The sequence below is a fragment of the Arachis ipaensis genome, chromosome B4 (genome assembly GCF_059453495.1).
Source record: "Arachis ipaensis isolate K30076 ecotype BB chromosome B4, ASM5945349v1, whole genome shotgun sequence".
In the NCBI taxonomy this organism is placed as follows: domain Eukaryota; kingdom Viridiplantae; phylum Streptophyta; class Magnoliopsida; order Fabales; family Fabaceae; genus Arachis; species Arachis ipaensis.
Window position 1 is genome coordinate 14,932,232 of NC_142439.1, and position 18,855 is coordinate 14,951,086.

Sequence of the window (18,855 nt, forward strand, 5' to 3'; positions counted from 1 at the left end):
TCAAAGTGATGGACGTTGAAAGTGAATGAAAACACCAAGAAAGAACGAGATTGTTGCAACGTTCCCAGGCTGGGAAGAGAGGATCTTCAGAAAGGGGGGGGGAAGGTATTGTACCAGTAAAAAAATCATGTTTATTTTTTGAAATAACTGCCATGGTGAAATATATGCTCCAAGAATGGTAGTTATTTCCTGTTAGAACAGGAGTAACAAGCACAGACGTAGGATTTTCGCTAGGATATATATAATAGGAACTGGATTGATCTTGAGAAATATCCATTGTGTGTGATGAAGAAGAAGGAGAACAGGGAGGAGTTGACTGATTATTAATATTAGAAGTTTTAACCATATTTTGGGTATCAACAGAGCCGTAATGGCTCTGATACCATAACAAGAAAAAGGCAGAGAATAGTATTAAAGAAAATGATAAATATGTATTGAAGTTGTATTTTACATGACACAAGAGTCATACTATTTATAAGGATATTACCAACTAACTTCATAAATATTCATCTACTAACTACTAACTCTCAACTACTTTTAAATATCTTTTGTGTTGTTAATATGTTGGGCTGATGGAGATTGGTTTAATAGTTGAGCTTAAAATTTTGGGTTGAAGGTGCATTGTTTGAGCAAGAGATGAGGAGTGATTCAACCACCAAGGAGAGGTGTTCATATATGGTGAAGTGGTGGAAGAAATAGTAGAAGTTTTAGGACATTCTTGTGACAGAATAATGAAGTGCAAGACATGAAAAGTTGCTACAACATGATTTTCTTGTCTCCTCCCTCATAAGATCGATCCCTATGTTAGAACATAGAATTAATTCTCTCTTTTTAAAATGCATGGTTCAATTTTTTTATTTGGTTGTTACATATAGGTTGAGTATATATTTTATTTCATTTATTTTTTCTGGTAATTTATTTATGAATGTATTTGGAAAAAATATTTTTAAATAAATTAATTACTGTGTATAAAATCATGTAAAATAAAAATTAATTTTATTTAAAAATTAATATGATAATTTAATTTTATATTTTTATCGTTATTTACCACATAATTTTTTATTATTGTCAATAATTATTACTACCACCACTAACCACGGTTAGATTAAAAGGGAACTAAATAAAAAATTAAAAATTTATAACATTTTTATAGAAATAAAAATCTACCCTATAAGTAAACAAAAATAGAAATATAGGTATCTATAATATTGTCAAACTCTCGAGTTAACTCGTACGAGTTTAGGTAGTGGAATCGAGTTAACTCAGACACAAACTCGTTTCTGGGTAGATTCGGTTAAACTCGCATAAACTCGGTCAAACTCGCGAGTTTACAGGCGAGTCAGCGAGTTTGCTTTGTTTGGCCTTTTTCGCAAAAACGGAGCCATTTTGGCCCCAAAAAAAGAGGAAAAAAGGGAGCATCGTATGAACGTAACCCTAAATAGCTAAATCCCTCACTTTGCTCGCCGCACTCACTCAGTCACTCCCTTCTCCAATCCCTCTTTGCGTTTCGTCTGTCCCTCGCCGCCGTTCACCATTTGCCATTCCCCAAATAGCCCATCACACACACACACACACACTCTCTCTCTCTCTCTCTCTCTCTCTCTCTCTCTCTCTCTCTCTCTCTCTCATTCTCACTCTCTCATTTTGCTCTCTATTGACTCTGTTATGCATAAAATGTTGTGGACTCATGGAGCCTCTGCCGTCGCCACGTTACCGTCGTTTGTCGCATCCTCTTTTGGTCGTCGCGTCCTCTGCCGGTTCGTCGTGTCCTTTGCCGGTTCGTCGTGTACTCTGCTGCCGTTCGTTCTTGTCTGCTTGCACAGCACAACAATGCCTAGTTCCTCAACTGAGCCTACTCCATTCAGCCATTCAGATTCAGGTATGTTTAAAAAAATAGTTACTGAATTGCTGCATGTTGTAGTTGTTACTTGTTAGTGTTAGTTTAGTCTATTCTTAATTGTTACTTCTTATAATTTGTAGTTGTTACTTGTTAGTGTTAGTTAATTGTTACTTGTTACTGAATCTGAATGTCTGAAACTCTGAAATCTCAAATCTGAATTTACCAACTTTGATAGTGGATAACTTTGCAACTGTTAGTGGATAAATATGTAATAACCGAAGGATTTGAATGTGTGTTCTAGAGTACTTGTTATAATTGTAGTATTATGTTAATTTATTATGTTTTTTTACGTTGAAATTGTTGAGTTTTAATGCCTATATTTGAGTAAACATATATATTATACACGATATATATATTTTTTACAAAAAAAATTATAACAGAAAAACTCATACGAGTCTACGAATCGAGTCTACAAGTCGAGTTTAGGTCAGCTCCACGAGTTTACCTAAACTCGCGAGTTTGACAACCTTTATCTATCTTACAAAGATCTACAAAATTCTTACAAAGTGTGAAATTATCAAATATTTTTAATTTATATATACACATAAATCTAGTTGTTAGAATTTAGAAATCCTACTTTCTTGTTTTTAATTTAGACTTCCACATATATTAACATAAACCTCACCCTCAACTTTTATTTTTATCTTAAATCTCACATTTAACCTTTTATTTTAAACTATGTTATTTTTCTTATATGAATATATTATAGATTTTTAGTATGTAAGTTGAATTATATTAGATGGTATTAAATTATATTGAATTTGAATGAAAAAGAAAAAATAAATATAAAATAGAGAAGTGTAAGTAGAGAACTCTAATATTAATATTCTCTAATATAATTATCTCTATATAACTGAGATAATACACAAATTTTTTAATATTATATTCACTTTTTTATAGACATATATTATTTATGTAAGTAAAAGTGTATGTGATTTTTAATGTATTTTTCTTGCCCTATGTCTCATGTTATGTTGCTCTATTTATACACATAAAAACTTCTTTTTTTTTCTAGTTTCATTAATATTCAGTCCAACTTTAAAAATTTTACACTATCTATCATTAAAAGCTTAAACTATCCAAATGGTTTTGATTGGAGGAATAAGTCATGTATGTTTAATTGATGGACATCCACGTTGCAATACTCTCCCTTGGATGTCTATTAGGAATATGTCTCATTAAAACTTTACTAAAAAAAACCCAATGAAAAAAACTTTAGTGAAAGAAAAAGAGTACAATATCCTTTATAATAAAAACTGTCTCGTTAAAAACCTTCTAAGGAAAAACTTAATAGGGACAAAAAACTCGACCAAGAAAAAAAGAGTGCAGCCTCCCCCTCTTATCAACATTATTTAGTATTTCAAAATCGGTGCATTCTAATCTGATGTACCAATATTTCAAAGGAGGATTTTGGAAGTGGCTTTATAAATAAATCTGCCAAATTATTGCTTGACCTGATCTGTTAGATATCAATTGTTCCTTGATTTTAAAGGTCATGAGTGAAAAAGAATTTAGAAAAAATATACTTTGTTTTATCACCTTTTATTTATCCACCTTTAAGTTGAGCAATGCATGCTGTATTATCTTCAAACAGAATAGTTGGAGCTATTTTATGATCAATCAGTCCATATGATGATAGAATATATTGGATTAAATTCATAAGCCAAAAATATTCGTGACTTGTTTCATGTGTCGCTAGTATTTCAGCATGATTATAGGATGTTGCTGCTATCATCTGTTTCATAGATCTCTATGATATAACTGTATCACCATATGTGAATAGGTATCTTATTTGAGATCTTCTTTTGTGTGGATCAGACAAATATCATGCAACTGCATAGCCAACTAATTATGACTTGGATTTATATGGATAAAACTGTCCCATATCAACTGTTCCATGAAGATATCAAAAAATTTGTTTAATTCCATTCCAATATCTTCTAGTGGAGAGGAACTATACCTTGATAGTAAATTCACAACAAATGATATATCAGGTCGTGTATTATTGACAAGATATATTAGTTCTCCAATGACACTGAGATATAGTACTTCGAGGCCAATAATATCTTCATTTTCTTCTTTAAGATGGAATTGATCATTCTTCACATCTAAAGACCTTATGATCATTGGAGTACTTAATGGGTATGACTTATCCATATAAAATATCTTCAAGATCTTTTCTGTGTAAGTTGTTTGATGAATAAAGATCCCATTGTTTGTATATTTGATCTGCAGACCGAGATAAAATTTAGTTTTTTTGAGATCTTTCATCTCAAACTCTTCTTTTAGAGCTTTTATAATTATTGGAATCTCTTAAGGGGTTTCAATGATATTTAAATCATCAACGTACACAGCAATTAGAATGAATCCAAATGCAAATTTCTTTATGAAAACACATGGTCATATATCATCATTTTTTAATCCTTTTTTGGACAAATAATCAGTAAGATAATTATATCATATTCGTCCAGATTGATTTAGACTATATAAAGATCTTTGCAATTTGACTGAATATAATCCCCGTGAATATTCATTGGCTGGTTTAGATATTTTTAGTTCTTTAGAGATTTTCATATAGATATTACGATCTAATGATCCGTATAAATAAGTTGTCACCACATCCATTAGATGCATATGTAATTTATGGTATGTGATTAAACTGTTTAAATAACGTAATGTTATTGCATTTATTATAAGGAAATATGTTTCTTCATAATCTATATCGGACCTTTGTTAAAAACCTTGTGCTACAAGTCGAGCTTTGTAGCATGCAACTTTATTTTTCTCATTTCATTTTCTCACAAATATCCATCTGTATCTAACTAGTGTTACATCTTCCAGTGTCCAGATTATAGGTCAAAAGACTTCACGTTTTGCAAGTGACTCTAACTCAACCTTCATAACTTCTTCCCATTTTGGCTAATTATTTCTTTGTCGACATTCTTCGATTGTTCTTGGTTCAAAATCTTTACTTTCATGCATGATGTGTAACGCCACATTATATGCGAATCTTTCGTTGACAATTGTTTATTTTGGTTTTATTTTTCTCCTTTAAAAGCATAATTTATCGAGATCTCATCATTTTCAGAATTTTTAGGTACCTGAACGTCTTCTGGCATCAAAACTATATCAAAATTTTGGATACTTGCTGGTGTCCTTTCTATGTCTTTTTCTTTTTTAATAGAAGTACCATTTGTCTTAGTAATATCAAATACCTCTCTTCTTTTTTGAGAATTTTTATTTTTGGTATCAATTGGTCTACACGCTTTTAGCATGTATTTGTTTCATTAGCCATTTGCCCAACTGAAACATCAACTCAAATTTGGACATTTTCAGCTGGTATATAAAATTTCGTTATCCTCTTTATATCAGAAAATGCATCAGGAAATTTATTTGCTAATTCTTTGCAAATATATAATCTTTTTAACTTCTAGTTCACATTGTCCTGATTGTTGGTCTAGACGCATTAACGATGATACATTTCAATTTATGTTCTTTCTCAAGTGGCTTATTTTCTCTCCCCCAATGTTGGAAATATTGATTCATCAAAATAACAATCTGAAAATCGAATTTTAAATACATCTCCTATTTGTATCTCAAGATACCTCACTATAAAGGAAGAATTATATCCCACATAAATTCTCAATTTTTTTTAGGTTCCATTTTGGTGTGAGAAGGAAGGACAATTGAAACATATATCGCACACTAAAATATTCTCAAATGAAAAATATTTGGCTGCTAGACAAAAGCTAATTGTAGGGGAGATAATTAATGGTAACTTGTTGGTCTCAAATGAATAAGTGCTGCGACATATAAAATCGTATGCCCCAAAACAGAAATAGGGAGATTTGTTCTCATAAGTAAGGGTTTAGCAATTAATTGCATGTATTTAATAAGTAATTCTGCTAGTCCATTTTATGTGTGAACATGAGCTACTGGATGTTCAACACTTATTCTGTTAGCCATATAATAAGCATTAAAAGTTTAGGAAGTGAATTCACCAGCATTATCAAGACGAATTGCTTTGATTGGATTTTCTAAAAAGTGCACTTTTAATCGAATAATTTGAGCAAGTGATCTCGCCAGGTTACGAAAGGACAATAAGCACACATGTGACCTGATAAACCACTACTTTATGGTTTATCTTGTGCTCAATTGAGTGGTTTCATCAAGTTTTTGTACACTTATTCATACGAATTGCATAATTTTACAATTCCCTCCTAGTTTTGTTCTATGGTTGAAAACTTGCTTCCTAAGCCTTTAATTTGTGTATTTTAATTCTCCTTTACACTATTCGATGCCGTGATCTGTGTGTTCAGTGTTTTCAGGCCTTATAGGGCAGGAATGACTTAGAGGATGAAAAGGAAGCTTGCAGAAATGGAAGGAGCACAAGAAATAAAGGAGACAACCAGCGAGTATCGATGCGCACGCATGGCTCACGCGTGCACATGATATGGAGATTTTCACAGCAACGCGTGCGCGTGTAAACCCCGGTTAAATTAGTAGATAATTAGTTAATAAATTATTTTTTAATAAGGAGGATTAGAAATGCGAATATTATATCAAAATAGGGTAGAGCTCATCGAAACGAGAATTTTGACACTAATTTTGAAGAAAACGGTCCAAGAATGGACCGAAAGGACCGAACCGGTTGAACCGGACCCGAACCGGGCTGTCGGTTCAACCGGACCAGCCCATTAAAAAGAGCCACGGGCTCATTTTCTCTTCATTTCCCTCAGCGACGCAGCAAGCCTCCCAGGGAAGAGAAGAAGAGAAATTCGTTTACGTGAAATTCAATTTCCCGTAACTCCTCCGTTCGAGCTCCGATCGCCGCACCGTTTGCGGCCACGCGTTCACCGCGTCGAGCTCTACATTTCTACCGGAACAATTTCATAGGTAACTTGCTATTTCACTCTCAGCTTCATCTTCCCCCAATTTTCGAATTTTAAGTGGGAATATTGAATTTCTTTGATTTCTGATGTTTTAGGATCCAATTAGCTTGAGAGAAACGTTCACTCTTGCTTATGTGAAGCTTGGGTAAGGTGAGGATATGATAATTCTATTTTAATTTCATTAAATTTGAGCTTTGAGTATTAAATTGGGTATATATGTATTATGAATGTGTATTAGGTTGAAAATAAATAATTGGAGCTTGAAATTGTGAATACTGGAACTTGGAGGAAGCGGATTAGTTGAGTTTTGAGGGGCTGTTTTGGTTTTGAATAAATAGCTTTGGTCGTTACGTGGAAATCGGCTAAGGCATGGTTTAGGTTTCTTGCATTTAATATATAATGTTCTGTGAAAACTTAGGCTAGATGACCATTGGATAAGTTGGAATGCAGGTGTATGTTTAATGTTTAGTAATTTATCGATGAATATATTTGGTTGAAGTTTATTGGATAATTAGTTTTTAATTTTGGATGGTGAGTGTTGTTATGTTAATTTGGAGAGAATTATGGTTGAATGTTATTGTTGATTAACTAATGATTTGGTGAATTATTGATTTGAGGTATAACTATTATGGAGGTTGTTGTGATAATGAGGTATTTTGTGTTAAAAGCCTAGGATTTGTGAACTATGATCCTTAGTTGAATTTTGGTTGTTGGATTTGAATATTGTATGAGTTTAATTGTTGATTTGAAGTAGATTTATTGTGGTGATTGTTATGATGATGAGGAAGGGTATGTTGAATTGAAAAGAAAGCAGGTTTGGACCCGAAAAGGGTGGCAAAGTCCGAGTTTTAGAGGAGATGCTGCCGAAATTTTATAAAAAATTAGAGATTTTATTTAGATGATTATTTAAAAGAGATTTAGATTTAAAGGTTATATGGTTTGATTTTGAGTTATTAAGATAGTGAGTATGTTTTAAGTTTGAAGTTTGATTCTTAGAAAAGAATGAATTATGTTTTGAATTGAAACTATTGATGGATGGAATGGGAGGTGATATAATGAAGGATAAGGATTGAATATGTTTAATGTATGATGATGAATGAGATGCAATTGGGAATGATGTGGATGTTGATGAATTATAATTGAATTATTTATATGGCTTATGAATTTGAATAATCTGAGATACGAGGTTCCCTGGATTGAGTGCCGTGGCTTGCCACCACGTGTACCAGGTTGAAAACTCGATACTCTGTTGACCCTACGACGTAAGTGTGACCGGGCACTATATAAATTCCCGGGAATGTTACCCCCATTGAGCAATATTGATTATTTGAGAAAAATCTATGCATAGACTCTTGGGGATGCACGTCGGGGGACAGTCTAAGGACAATTCAGACTTGTCGGGTTGGCTGGATAACCGACAGATGAGCCTCATCAGCCATAGGACAGGCATGCATCATATGCATATTACTTGAATTACTTGCTTGTGCTCTAATTGGGTGTGCCTATCTGTATTTGCCATGCTAAATGTGTATTTGTTACCTGCAGTAGTTGTAACTTTCTTGTGTTTGCCTTTATCTGTTTATTTGTCTGTGAAAATGCATGATGGAATTGGAGGTATGGAGGAATGGCAGTATAGGACTTAGATTTAAGGTTAAGTTAAGTTAGGATTAAATATTTCTAGGAAACCACCTTTTATGGCTTCTGTTTAATACTTTAAGCTCTACAATCTGAGTGTCGGCGTTCTAGGATTGCCTCTGGCATTCCCAGGACCTTATATATTATGTGTGTGGCACCTTTACCATACTGAGAACCTCTGGTTCTCATTCCATACTATGTTGTTAATTTTCAGATGCAGGTCGAGAGGCATCTCGTTAGGCGTCTGGACTCTTGAAGCGGAGTGGTTACTGGGATATTTTGTTATGCTATGATGTATATATATGTACTTAGTTTTCTCTCCGCATGACTTATTCTTTTTGATCCTCTTAGAGGTTTATGGAGAGGCAGGATTGTGTATATGTACTTTTGGGTTTTGGATATGTATGTATATATATGTGTAAATATTCTCCGGCCAGTCTTGACTTCGCAGGCTGAGTTAGGAGCTTGATATTTTGTATCTTTGGCACTCTATTCCTACTTCTGTTATCTTATGTTTGACAATTACAGTTTTCTTAGCATGCAAGTTAACTCGTTCCTTGAGCGTTGCGCTTTTATCTCGCGATTTTTATTTTCCCTATCCTTCAAGGCTCCTAGCATATTATAACTCTTCTGCTATTATATGTACTTATTTTATTTTAGAGGTCGTAATACCACATCACCTTTGTTTTACGACTTAAGCGTAAAGCTTTGTGTGGTAGGGTGTTACATTAATGGTATCAGAGCAGTTCGTTCCTATAGAGCCTGAAAGACGGACTGATTGTGCTTCTGTGCATTCTCTGTATATGTGTTTATGTGCTATTAGGATATCTGATTGATATATATGGCATAAACGTTTGTGAGCATGCATTTGGAACTTAAAGCATTAGACCTGCGATATTGAGACTGATCAACTTAATATCACTTGTTTGGTGTGTATAGGGACCAGATGTCGACTCGCGGACGCGGTCGCGGGCGAGGTAGAGGTAGGACAGGCACCGTTACTCCTGTACCCACAGGGACTGATCCAGTAGACTTTATGGCTGCCTTGGGAAATATGGCTGCAGCTATGCAGGCAACAGCTGAGGCACTGGGTAATCAGATAAATCAGGGTAATCATGGGAACAATAATGATGAGGACGGTCCTATGACACTTGCTACATTTCTGAAAGTTCGCCCTCCGACTTTTAGGGGAACCTCAAATCCCACTGATGCAGATAATTGGATTCAGGCTATGGAAAGGGCGTTACAGGCACAACAGGTTCCTGAAGAGCAATGGGTTGAATTTGGGACTTATCAGTTGCAAGGTGAAGCTCAGTATTGGTGGCAGGGAACACGACGTATCCTGCAGCCTGATGGTGCTGCGATTCCTTGGGAGGTTTTCCGGACAGAGTTCTATAAGAAATACTTTCCTAATTCAGCTAGAAATGCCAAGGAACTTGAATTAATGCAGTTAAAGCAGGGACAAATGACTGTTGCTGAGTATACCAGCAAATTTGAGGAGTTATGTCGCTTTTCTCGTATCTGTCAAGGTGCGCCTGAAGATTTTGCTGAATGGAAGTGTATTAAATATGAGGGAGGTCTTCGGAGCGATATTCTGAGCTTCGTTGCCCCAATGGAGATCAGGGTATTTTCTGAATTAGTGAATAAGAGTAGGGTGGCTGAGGATTGTGTGAGGAAGGCGGCAGCAGAGAAAGGGAGTTTGAGGATGCCTTTTCAGAGGCCTTCAGGGAGGAACTTTGCTCCGAGAGGTAGGAATTTCAAACGTGAAGGTTTTGTTTCGCAGCAGACTCAGGGTCAAGGTAATTACAGAAGGCCGAATATTACTGCTAATCAAGGAAAAAGGTTTGGGAAGCAGCCACAGCAGGATCTGAATTGTCAGAAGTGTGGAAAATATCATCCTGGAGTTCCGTGTAGATTAGGACTTAGAGTGTGCTATTCCTGTGGACAGCCCGGGCATATAGCCAGTAATTGCCCTGAGAAGAAGAAGTATGAGACTGGTAGGGTGCAACAGCCGGGGAGAGTATACACTACTTCTACCATTGGTGCTGAGGGATCTGAGACACTTATTAGAGGTAATTGTGAAATGGCTGGTAAAATCTTAAATGCTTTATTTGATTCAGGAGCAAGTCATTCATTTATTGCATTTGAAAAGGCCCATGAATTAAGATTGAGAATGGTGGTCTTAGGTTATGATTTGAAAGAATATAATGCTACTCATGAAGCTATGGTGACTAGGATAGAATGTCCACAAGTTCCCTTTCGAGTACAACAGCGTGAATTTGTGCATGATTTGATTTGTTTGCCTATGACTGGTCTTGATCTCATTTTGGGATTGGATTGGTTATCCAAGAATCATGTTTTGCTTGATTGTTCTGAGAAGTCAGTACAGTTTATGCCAGAAGGGTCAGAAGCACCGGTTGTGGTGAATAGTTACTATTTGAACTCTATGATAGTAAACTGTTCTGGAACCGAATGTCAGGGTATTATGTTATTAACTGCGGGAGTATCAGGTGATGATCAGAGTTTAGAGCAAATTCCGGTTGTATGTGAATTTCCAAATGTGTTTCCGGATGATATTAATGAATTCCCACCTAACCGAGAGGTTGAATTTGCAATTGAGTTGGTACCTGGATCCGGTCCAATTTCAATTACTCCTTATAGGATGTCGCCTTTAGAAATGGCTGAACTGAAAGCTCAGCTAGAAGATCTGTTGGGTAAGCATTTTATCCGACCAAGTGTTTCTCCGTGGGGAGCGCCAGTGTTACTGGTAAAGAAGAAGGATGGGAGTATGCGGCTGTGTGTCGATTATCGGCAATTGAATAAGATCACTGTGAAGAATAAATATCCGTTGCCTAGAATCGATGATCTAATGGATCAGCTACAGGGTGCCAGTGTGTTTTCTAAGATTGACCTGCGATCCGGATATCATCAGATAAGGGTTAGAGACGAGGATATTCCGAAAACTGCTTTTAGAACCCGTTATGGTCATTATGAGTATACAGTGATGTCTTTCGGGTTAACTAATGCCCCGGCAGTATTTATGGATTATATGAATAGGATTTTTCGACCGTATCTGAACAAGTTTGTTATTGTCTTCATTGATGACATTCTTGTTTATTCTAAGACTGAAGAGGAACATGCTGATCATTTGCGAACTGTGCTGCAAATTCTGAGAGACAGGAAGTTATATGCTAAGCTATCTAAATGTGAGTTCTGGAAGAGTGAAGTGAAGTTTCTTGGCCACGTGGTGAGTAAGCAGGGGGTAGCTGTGGATCCTGCTAAGGTGGAAGCAATGATGAATTGGGAGCGACCAACTTCAGTGACAGAGATCAGGAGTTTCTTAGGTTTGGCAGGGTATTATCGCAGATTCATTAAGGGATTTTCACAGCTCGCCTTACCTTTAACTAAGTTGACTAGGAAGGATACACCTTTTATCTGGACTCCGGAATGTGAAGAGAGTTTCCAGGCATTGAAGCACAGGTTGACTACTGCACCTGTATTGGTATTACCTGAACCAAGTGAACCATTTGAAGTGTATTGTGATGCATCTCTGAAAGGGCTAGGGTGTGTTCTGATGCATCACCAGAATGTTGTAGCATACGCCTCACGGCAGTTAAGGCCGCATGAGATGAACTACCCGACACATGATTTAGAACTTGCTGCTGTTGTGTTTGCTTTAAAGATTTGGAGGCACTACCTCTATGGCGTTAAGTTTCATGTTTTCTCAGACCATAAGAGTTTGAAGTATCTTTTTTAGCAGAAAGAGTTGAATATGCGTCAGAGGAGGTGGATGGAGCTTCTGAAAGATTATGATTTTGAATTGAATTATCATCCAGGAAAAGCGAACGTTGTGGCGGACGCTTTGAGTCGGAAGTCTTTATATGCAGCTTGGATGATGCTACGGGAGGAAGAGTTACTAAAGGCATTTCAAGGTTTGAATTTGGGAGTTAGAGAAGAATTTGGAATTTTGTGTTTGAGTCAGTTACAGATTTCAAGTGATTTTAAATCAGAACTTCTGAAGGCTCATCAAGATAGTGAAGCGTTACGTAAGGTATTACCAGCAGTTGAACAGGGAAAACAGTGGAGAATGTCAAAAGGTCAGGATGGTTTATGGAGGTTCAAGAACCGGATTATTGTGCCTGATGTTGGAGACCTACGACAAAGTATCTTGAAGGAAGCTCACAAGAGCGGGTTTTCAATTCACCCAGGGAGCACTAAAATGTATCAGGATCTGAAAGCGATGTTCTGGTGGCCAGGTATGAAGAATGATGTGGCATTGCATGTATCTAAATGTTTAACGTGTCAGAAGGTTAAGATTGAGCATCAGAGACCATCAGGGACCCTTCAGCCTTTGGAGATTCCACAATGGAAATGGGAGAGTATCGCAATGGATTTTGTGATAGGTTTGCCTAGAACCCGATCAGGTTATGACGCTATTTGGGTGGTTGTAGATCGACTAACAAAATCAGCTCACTTTCTTCCTATCCGAATAAGTTGCACAATGGAGGAATTGGCTCGAATGTATATCAAAGAGATTGTCAGGTTACATGGTGTGCCCTCTACTATTATATCTGATAGAGATCCCCATTTTACATCAAGGTTCTGGGGAGCTTTTCAGCGTGCATTTGGGACTCAGTTAAGCTTGAGTACTGCGTATCACCCTCAGACAGATGGTCAGTCAGAAAGAACTATTCAGACCTTGGAGGATATGCTAAGGGCTTGTGTTTTGGACCAGCCGGTAAGCTGGGACCGGTATATGCCATTAGTAGAGTTTGCTTATAATAATAGCTATCATGCGAGCATCGGAATGGCTCCATATGAGGCTCTGTATGGCAGGAAATGTCAGTCTCCGTTGTGTTGGTATGAAACTGGAGAAAAGAGTTTATTAGGGCCTGAGATGAAAGCTGAAACGACTGAGCAGATAAAGAAGATTCGTAGTCGAATGCTTATAGCCCAAAGCCGCCAAAAGAGCTATGCTGACCAGAGGCGAAAGCCTTTGGAGTTCGAAGAAGGAGAACATGTCTTTTTGAAAGTTACACCAACCACTGGAGTGGGAAGAGCTATTAAGACCAAGAAACTGAATCCCCATTATATTGGACCGTTTGAGATTCTGAAAAGAATTGGACCAGTGGCTTATAGAATTGCCTTACCGCCATACCTTTCGAATTTGCACGATGTGTTCCATGTGTCACAGCTTCGGAAGTATAATCCTGACGCAAGTCATGTTCTAGAACCAGAACCAATCCAAGTGAGAGAAGATCTAACACTCCCAGTAATTCCGGTGAGGATTGATGACACCAGTGTTAAACGATTACGAGGAAGGGAAGTATCATTGGTAAAAGTAGCTTGGAGACGAGCTGGTATCGAGGAACATACCTGGGAACACGAATCAGATATGCGAAAGGACTATCCACATCTCTTTTCAGGTAACTATATTTGAATTTTGAGGGCAAAATTCTTTATTAGGTGGGTAGAATGTAAACCCCGGTTAAATTAGTAGATAATTAGTTAATAAATTATTTTTTAATAAGGAGGATTAGAAATGCGAATATTATATCAAAATAGGGTAGAGCTCATCGAAACGAGAATTTTGACACTAATTTTGAAGAAAACGGTCCAAGAATGGACCGAAAGGACCGAACCGGTTGAACCGGACCCGAACCGGGCTGTCGGTTCAACCGGACCAGCCCATTAAAAAGAGCCACGGGCTCATTTTCTCTTCATTTCCCTCAGCGACGCAGCAAGCCTCCCAGGGAAGAGAAGAAGAGAAATTCGTTTACGTGAAATTCAATTTCCCGTAACTCCTCCGTTCGAGCTCCGATCGCCGCACCGTTTGCGGCCACGCGTTCACCGCGTCGAGCTCTACATTTCTACCGGAACAATTTCATAGGTAACTTGCTATTTCACTCTCAGCTTCATCTTCCCCCAATTTTCGAATTTTAAGTGGGAATATTGAATTTCTTTGATTTCTGATGTTTTAGGATCCAATTAGCTTGAGAGAAACGTTCACTCTTGCTTATGTGAAGCTTGGGTAAGGTGAGGATATGATAATTCTATTTTAATTTCATTAAATTTGAGCTTTGAGTATTAAATTGGGTATATATGTATTATGAATGTGTATTAGGTTGAAAATAAATAATTGGAGCTTGAAATTGTGAATACTGGAACTTGGAGGAAGCGGATTAGTTGAGTTTTGAGGGGCTGTTTTGGTTTTGAATAAATAGCTTTGGTCGTTACGTGGAAATCGGCTAAGGCATGGTTTAGGTTTCTTGCATTTAATATATAATGTTCTGTGAAAACTTAGGCTAGATGACCATTGGATAAGTTGGAATGCAGGTGTATGTTTAATGTTTAGTAATTTATCGATGAATATATTTGGTTGAAGTTTATTGGATAATTAGTTTTTAATTTTGGATGGTGAGTGTTGTTATGTTAATTTGGAGAGAATTATGGTTGAATGTTATTGTTGATTAACTAATGATTTGGTGAATTATTGATTTGAGGTATAACTATTATGGAGGTTGTTGTGATAATGAGGTATTTTGTGTTAAAAGCCTAGGATTTGTGAACTATGATCCTTAGTTGAATTTTGGTTGTTGGATTTGAATATTGTATGAGTTTAATTGTTGATTTGAAGTAGATTTATTGTGGTGATTGTTATGATGATGAGGAAGGGTATGTTGAATTGAAAAGAAAGCAGGTTTGGACCCGAAAAGGGTGGCAAAGTCCGAGTTTTAGAGGAGATGCTGCCGAAATTTTATAAAAAATTAGAGATTTTATTTAGATGATTATTTAAAAGAGATTTAGATTTAAAGGTTATATGGTTTGATTTTGAGTTATTAAGATAGTGAGTATGTTTTAAGTTTGAAGTTTGATTCTTAGAAAAGAATGAATTATGTTTTGAATTGAAACTATTGATGGATGGAATGGGAGGTGATATAATGAAGGATAAGGATTGAATATGTTTAATGTATGATGATGAATGAGATGCAATTGGGAATGATGTGGATGTTGATGAATTATAATTGAATTATTTATATGGCTTATGAATTTGAATAATCTGAGATACGAGGTTCCCTGGATTGAGTGCCGTGGCTTGCCACCACGTGTACCAGGTTGAAAACTCGATACTCTGTTGACCCTACGACGTAAGTGTGACCGGGCACTATATAAATTCCCGGGAATGTTACCCCCATTGAGCAATATTGATTATTTGAGAAAAATCTATGCATAGACTCTTGGGGATGCACGTCGGGGGACAGTCTAAGGACAATTCAGACTTGTCGGGTTGGCTGGATAACCGACAGATGAGCCTCATCAGCCATAGGACAGGCATGCATCATATGCATATTACTTGAATTACTTGCTTGTGCTCTAATTGGGTGTGCCTATCTGTATTTGCCATGCTAAATGTGTATTTGTTACCTGCAGTAGTTGTAACTTTCTTGTGTTTGCCTTTATCTGTTTATTTGTCTGTGAAAATGCATGATGGAATTGGAGGTATGGAGGAATGGCAGTATAGGACTTAGATTTAAGGTTAAGTTAAGTTAGGATTAAATATTTCTAGGAAACCACCTTTTATGGCTTCTGTTTAATACTTTAAGCTCTACAATCTGAGTGTCGGCGTTCTAGGATTGCCTCTGGCATTCCCAGGACCTTATATATTATGTGTGTGGCACCTTTACCATACTGAGAACCTCTGGTTCTCATTCCATACTATGTTGTTAATTTTCAGATGCAGGTCGAGAGGCATCTCGTTAGGCGTCTGGACTCTTGAAGCGGAGTGGTTACTGGGATATTTTGTTATGCTATGATGTATATATATGTACTTAGTTTTCTCTCCGCATGACTTATTCTTTTTGATCCTCTTAGAGGTTTATGGAGAGGCAGGATTGTGTATATGTACTTTTGGGTTTTGGATATGTATGTATATATATGTGTAAATATTCTCCGACCAGTCTTGACTTCGCAGGCTGAGTTAGGAGCTTGATATTTTGTATCTTTGGCACTCTATTCCTACTTCTGTTATCTTATGTTTGACAATTACAGTTTTCTTAGCATGCAAGTTAACTCGTTCCTTGAGCGTTGCGCTTTTATCTCGCGATTTTTATTTTCCCTATCCTTCAAGGCTCCTAGCATATTATAACTCTTCTGCTATTATATGTACTTATTTTATTTTAGAGGTCGTAATACCACATCACCTTTGTTTTACGACTTAAGCGTAAAGCTTTGTGTGGTAGGGTGTTACAGCGCGTACCTGACACGTACGCGTGGATTGGAGTTTTGCAAGACGACGCATGCGCGTGGTTGACGTGTACGCGTGACACACGAAGATGACCAACGACGCGTACACGTGACTGACGTGTACGCGTGACATGCGCGATCTGCAGAAATCACAGAAAATGCTGGGGACAATTTTGGGCCGAGTTTGGACCCAGTTTCCGGCCCAGAAACACAGACTAGAGCCAGGGATCGAGCAGAGACTCAGGACGGATTCTCATTAGCGTAGTTTTAGTTTTAGTTTTGAATTTGAGAGAGAAATTACTTTTCCTCTAGGTTTTCTTTTACATTCACATATTTTTAGTTTTATGCTTTTGTTTTGGATATTGAGAAGAGTCATTACCTCCGTTGAAGTTATTATTCTAGTTTGTTTTCTTATTCCCTTACTCTTCCATATCCTTAATCTTTGTTCAGAGTTACAATTGGATTGTTTTTAGAATTTATTAATGCAAAGGATTACTTTTACTTTTAATTAATTCTTAATTATTGTTTATCATGTCTTCCTTTTATTCCCTTTTCAATTCTGTACAAGTAGTTTTCATGTCAATGGAGTAGACTCCCAACTTGACTTGGTGATTGATTAAATGGAGACCCTAGAGTTGGAATGCTCAAGTGATTAGTTAAATTGGAAGTTGTTGGCTAATTCTCTATTTACTAACGCTAGTTCTTTCCACGGGAGAGGATTAGGATTTGCGAATAAGAGTTAACTCAATCACTTGACTTTCCTTTATTTAGTAAGGGTTAACTAAGTGAAAACAACAACCTCTTTATACTACTCTTGAGAGAATTCCAACAAGGATAGAACTTCCAATTAATCATTCCCCCAGTCAAGGATTTTTATTTTGAATATATAAATCTCTTTTAAATTTTCATTGTGCTAATTTACAATTATTTATTTTCTGCCATTCAATCCTCGAAATTTCTCGAAAAACTCCTGATTAATAAGATAGGCCCCTTTTGTCAACTCGTTGGGAGACGACCTGGATTCATACTCCCAGTATTTTTATTCTGATTTTTGTGACAACCTTTTTAAATTGATAAGTGAATTTTTGCTGGTTAAGAACTATACTCGCAACGTACTTCTTATATTAATTTCTTAATTGGCTGATTTCCAATTATTTATTTTCTGTCATTCAATCCTCGAAATTTCTCGAAAAACTCCTGATTTAATAAGATAGGCCCCTTTTGTCAACTCGTTGGGAGACGACCTGGATTCATACTCCCAGTATTTTTATTCTGATTTTTGTGACAACCTTTTTAAATTGATAAGTGGATTTTTGTTGGTTAAGAACTATACTCGCAACGTACTTCTTATATTAATTTATTAATTGACTGATTTCTACCCGCATCATGACCATATCGAGAATGCGTCTATTAGGACCATAAAGTATCTAAACTCTAAAGGATCATCTAAACTCTAAAGGATCCACATTGTGGATAAATTGATCCACATATAAATTGACATGTGTTCAATTGCACTGATTTTAGTAGGAGTCTTGCTAGGGAGCCAATCAACGATCGAACTCTTGACCTTTCAGATCTAGAACTCTAATACCATGTCATGATACCACTCATCCCAGAAGCTTACGCTGATGGAAAAAGGTAACACTAATGGTTATATCTCTAATACTCCCTAAACCTCCATTGTACGCATTGTACAAATATTCCATTGGCTCCCCATACTTTCTCTTTTAGTATAATATAACCCAGAAGAAAGTGAGAGTAACTTTTCTAATATAACCTTTTTATTTGAATCATGAGTTGTAATATATAAGTGCGCATCATTTTCCTCATTCATTGTTTCAATATGTTATCCATTTCGGCGAATAGTGCATTATTTATTATTAATTTTGTTCCTCGAGAAAACAACATTATAACTCTTTCGGAGTCTTCTATCACATTGTCTGAGCCAATAATGGTACTTACACATTCTTTTTTTTTTTTTGGACAAGATGAGTAAAATATATATTATTTTTGAGAAAGGTATGCGAACTTGTACTATCCGCAAGACAAATATCTTCATTATATGTCCTTATCATTTTCTTTAAACACAAATAATAATAAGATCATATCATAAAATAAGTAAAGGTATATGTACAGTAAAATTGTATTCATAAATAGAACTGTTTGTCTAAGTAACACTGTACA

At 36.3% G+C, this 18,855-nt stretch overlaps 1 protein-coding gene across 1 annotated transcript; it reads left to right on the forward strand.

The window, feature by feature from the left end:
• Positions 1–9,160: 9,160 nt before the first annotated feature.
• On the forward strand, positions 9,161–16,351 carry LOC148566744 (uncharacterized). Its single transcript, XM_088485516.1, has 2 exons — positions 9,161–10,499; positions 16,163–16,351. Exons 1-2 carry the CDS (start codon positions 9,374–9,376, stop codon positions 16,186–16,188), a joined length of 1,152 nt encoding a protein of 383 aa, XP_088341642.1. The 5' UTR covers positions 9,161–9,373; the 3' UTR covers positions 16,189–16,351.
• The last annotated feature ends 2,504 nt before the right edge of the window (positions 16,352–18,855 follow it).